This window comes from Syzygium oleosum, unplaced genomic scaffold, assembly GCF_021117445.2.
Source record: "Syzygium oleosum isolate NSW1041296 unplaced genomic scaffold, Sole_v2.1 Sole_v2.04, whole genome shotgun sequence".
NCBI classification, from domain to species: domain Eukaryota; kingdom Viridiplantae; phylum Streptophyta; class Magnoliopsida; order Myrtales; family Myrtaceae; genus Syzygium; species Syzygium oleosum.
In genome coordinates, this window is record NW_026607488.1 from 4,839,091 (window position 1) to 4,843,604 (window position 4,514).

At 37.2% G+C, this 4,514-nt stretch overlaps 1 protein-coding gene across 1 annotated transcript; it reads left to right on the forward strand.

The window, feature by feature from the left end:
- Positions 1-586: 586 nt before the first annotated feature.
- LOC115674389 (lachrymatory-factor synthase-like) lies at positions 587-1,374 on the forward strand. The gene has a single exon (XM_030596774.2). It carries the CDS (start codon positions 616-618, stop codon positions 1,123-1,125), a length of 510 nt encoding a protein of 169 aa, XP_030452634.1. The 5' UTR covers positions 587-615; the 3' UTR covers positions 1,126-1,374.
- Positions 1,375-4,514: the final 3,140 nt, after the last annotated feature.

Here is a 4,514-nt window from a genome sequence, read left to right on the forward strand (position 1 = left end):
CGGCCTACAGTGACTGAACTGCCACGTCAACGATTTTCTGGTGAAATTGATAGGAACTATCTTGGAATTTCATGCAAAAATTTAAGAGTACATTAATAAAATTAAAAAGTTCAAGACTAAATTGGCATCCGTTTAGTAGATTTAGGATTGATTGGGTAATTTTTTCCGGTGATTGTGTGATGCCTTGAATGTATACTGTGTCGGGCTGTATCGTGAATGTTGTCGCTTAACATCAGCTAATCTCTCCCATTAAATCATTTGAGCATAAGATACACCCAATTTTGTAAATTAATTATTGTTGGTAAAAAGCAAATTAATTTAATTCACATAGCTTTTGAGATCATATCATATTCAGTACACATGCATATCATGTCCCTCGTTTATTTTTCAGAGCAAAGTGTCATTTTCAGTTAGCATACTTGAGAGTTAAGAAATTTCGTACGCTTCCACGCGCGCCAATGCCATAGTTTCGCTGAAAAATGGAAAATGAAGATCTCCTTATAAGTGTCTCCATCTTTGCCATGAACCCAACAACTCTCTCTCTCTCTCTCTCTCTCTCTCTCTCTCTCTCTCTCTCTCTCTCTCTCTCTCTCTCTCTCCCCAATCAATCAATCAATGGCAGAAGAAACCCAACCAAAATGGGAAGGCAAGGCCATTGCTGAGCTGAAAGGGCCAACACCACACCAAGTGTGGCCATTCTTGGAGGACTTTTGCAACCTTCACAAGCTGCTTCCCTCCCTCGACAAGTGCCACCGAGTCGAAGGCGCCCCAGGCCAGCCCGGCCTCGTCCGCTACTGCGCCTCCGCCTCCCTCAGCGGCGGCGACTCGGACCCATCGAAGGTCAAGTGGGCCAACGAGCGGCTCCTCATGATGGACCCTAGCGACAAGTGCTTCACCTACGAGGTCTTGGACAACAATATGGGCCTCAAGTCCTATGTTTCCACAATTAGAGTGGTGCCCATGAATGATGGGGACGCTAAGATGGCAGGGTGCATGATCGAGTGGTCCTTTGTGGCTGATCCAATTGAGGGTTGGGGACCTCAAGATTTGAGCTCTTACATTGATTTTTGCCTCCAATCTATGGCCAAGAAGATAGAAAGTGCAATTCAGGAAGCCAGTGGATGAAGTGAGAAAGATGTCATCTCTCTTGTTGATTGATTATGTATGCTTTAAATAATTTCAGTATGACAATGTTTGATGTTTTAAGGTTGCGTTTTGCTTTTCTTGGAGATATAATCTCAGCATGAATTACCTTTTTCTTTGCTTCACCTTTATTTATGTGGTTAATTTGAGCATCAATGATTAGATTGTTTCAGTTACTTATGTAGGCTTATTTCTTGTGAAGTTTCTATATGTTGATATTTTTTTCTTTTTATAATCCATTGGTTAGGTTAAAGGTATAAAAGTATAAGCATTGCCATTCATAGTCCTTTATCATCTAGGCTGGCTTTTGCTCCTTCAGAAGCCAATATATTTAGTAATATACATAAATCCAGTTGATTGTTAACCATCTCATGTTGCTCCAAACTTCATAATTATTTGTTAGAGGTGTGTACTTTACTAAATGTTGCGAAATTATGTGGAAGCGAACGGATTTTGTAAATTTAGAAGAAATTACCAAAGAATTCAATAAGGAACAATAAGGACACCAGAGATTTTTATGGCTCATTCTAAATGTCGGTAATTACTCAAAGGGAAGAACCAGCAATAAAGGAATCAATCCACTATGGATCCAGAGAATTACAGAGTTACAATTGCTCAATGACTCAAATATTTCCTAACACTAAATTACACCCAAAACAAATCCATAAGTGTTATCTCATAATATCTAACAAAGAACTCACTCAGAAAACTCACATAGAGAAAATCCTTACCCTCCTCTTGTTTCCTCTAATATGTAATGACTGAATAGAATTCCATTTTTATATGTGCTTATGTGACTTGCTGACTCAAACTCGAAAACCTTCATTTTTTTTCCTTTTTATCTTTATTCTAAGATCAAAGCCCGACTCCACTAAATTTGCTTGGAGATAAAGTCCTAGTCAAAAGACATCCAAACTACGGGCTAGACTTTAAATAGTTTGCGCTTTGTACATGAGTTCAAATTCGAGACATTTAACACTATAATACAGTGCTTAATCTTACTTAGGAAAAAGGAAAAAAAAGCTTATATAGACTCCAATGTGGATAATTGTTAGGTCAACATCAGTGTAACAAAACTTTTATACACTCGTCATCGGATTATTGGCACGTGTACTTGATGGTAAAAATGTAACCAAATTCTTTCACATCTCCATCATCTAAGGGGAACGTGTAAAACACACACACACATATAAAAATATCATAGTCGGAAATTTTTTTCACTTGATTCGTAAGACCATGCGTCGTATATGTTATTTTGCGTTTAGTTTGGAATTAAGCGTCTCTTTAATTGCATGTGATCGAATTAACCACAAGGACTTGGTTGTTCTCTAATTTAATCAACTTTGATCTTACTTGCTAGTTTTTGAGCTACAAAAAAGTTGAAAAGGTCAAAAAAATACATGACCTTTTGATAGATAACTACGATAATCTATAATGAGAAGGATGTCTAAAAGATAGAATTAACTCATCGTGTACACAAATGAAATGAAATCTGACTGGATAAGGACACTACAAATACTTTAATTTTTGTCAGGCACTCACTTGACTACCACAACAATTTTTTTGTTACTTTTTTTTATCACTTGAGTGCCATGACTTATAAAAAATGTTCACTTGAATTCTATAACTTTCGACCAATCACTTGAGTGCCATAACTATCAAAAAATATTCACCCAATGGTCAGAAATCCGGCGTGACATGGCACTTGTTGTGAACATTTTAAAAATATTATAGCATTCAAGTGATTGAAAAATAAAATTATGACTCTAAAGTGAGCGCCATAGAAATTTACGCATTCGTGGTATCCTTTTCCCGAAATCTGATATTTGGGAAAACAAAATATGATATTTAAGTAAGTCTAAGGATGCAACACCTCACGCTAAAGCTCTAGTCCACAAAAGTATCACGATCCTTTTGCGTTGCTAGTATTAATAAAACAAGAATATGGCAGCAAAAGCCCCTAAACTATTGTACATTGTTCGATCAGATTCCTCAAAAAAAAAAAATTGTACAATTTGATCCCTAACCATAAACTTTTTTGTTCAAGTTGGTAGTTCCAATCGGTCTAAATTGGTTGGCAAGGCTCCTGCAAGAATTTTCCATGCGAACCAACTTGGCCCAAAAACATGGCTTTTGATATCATATCATTTATTTTTCAAAGCGGGAGTGTCATTATTCAATCAACATACTTACGGGTTGGAGAAGTTCGTGCCCTTCCACGCACGCCAATGCCATAGTTTCGGCCTTCATTGAATAGAAATCGAAATGGGGCATGGCCAAGTGGTAAGGCAATGGGTTTTGGTTCGCGTACTAAGCTATTCATAAATATTTTTCTATTGAGAGTGCATTCGGCAGAGTTTTTTCAATAAATAATACAACCGTGAAATAGGTTACTTTGGTATTTCGAGACGTCTCATAAAAATCTCACGACCGCAGCAACCTCGCATAGGAAATTACTTTCACTGGAGCTGCCTTGATGACTTTGAGATGCGTAACTCTTAAACTTATTAAAAATAATTTTATTAGGATAAATTACACATACGAAAAGACTACTCATCACCAAGTGCATTTCTAATTGCCTCATTATCTTTTCTTTTCAGCCCGACAAAAAACTTCACCATGTTGGAAGTCAATAGTGAAATCTGATACCTTTACTTGGGGAGATCATCAGGAGGGAGCCTAAGTCGATATTTAGGTGTACCCACATTTACTCAAAAGGTTAAACCAATGAGTTATGACTTATGGGTCAACTAGGAAATATTTGCTACTCCACATCATATCAATTATCTGATGTGGGACGGACTTTTCTAACACAACTCACATGTGCCTCTTAACAATCTTCCCCTCACATGTGAGCTCAATGTTACGTTTGATCCCCATTAATTTAGGTATCCTTCTAAGCCAAGATATCTCAACTTTAAACTCCATCACGCCTACCTTCATCCGTGATCTTTTTCTCAAGATTGAACCATGAGGTTGCCATTGGGCCGGAAGAGATTAGGAGCCCACCAATCTACCATAAATGATGTTGGCAGTGCGCAGCAAAAGTTCGATACATTGGTTTGGAGAGATCGCCAAGAAAGAGCCCAAGTTCGAGCCTATCAACATATTCAATTGGACCTACATTTATTCAAAAGTTTAAACCAATAAGTTATGGATCAATTAGAATATATTAATTACTACACACCACACTAATTATTCAATGTGGGACTTTTCTAACATAATCACACATGCATCTTACCAACCACCTTTAATTTAATTTTTTTGTTCCAATACAATTAGAGCGATACCAACAAGACTTTAAAAAATATTGTAAGAGGTAGGGCATCACTCTACCAACATTGTAGGCCTTCCCAGGCAAATGTTTTATT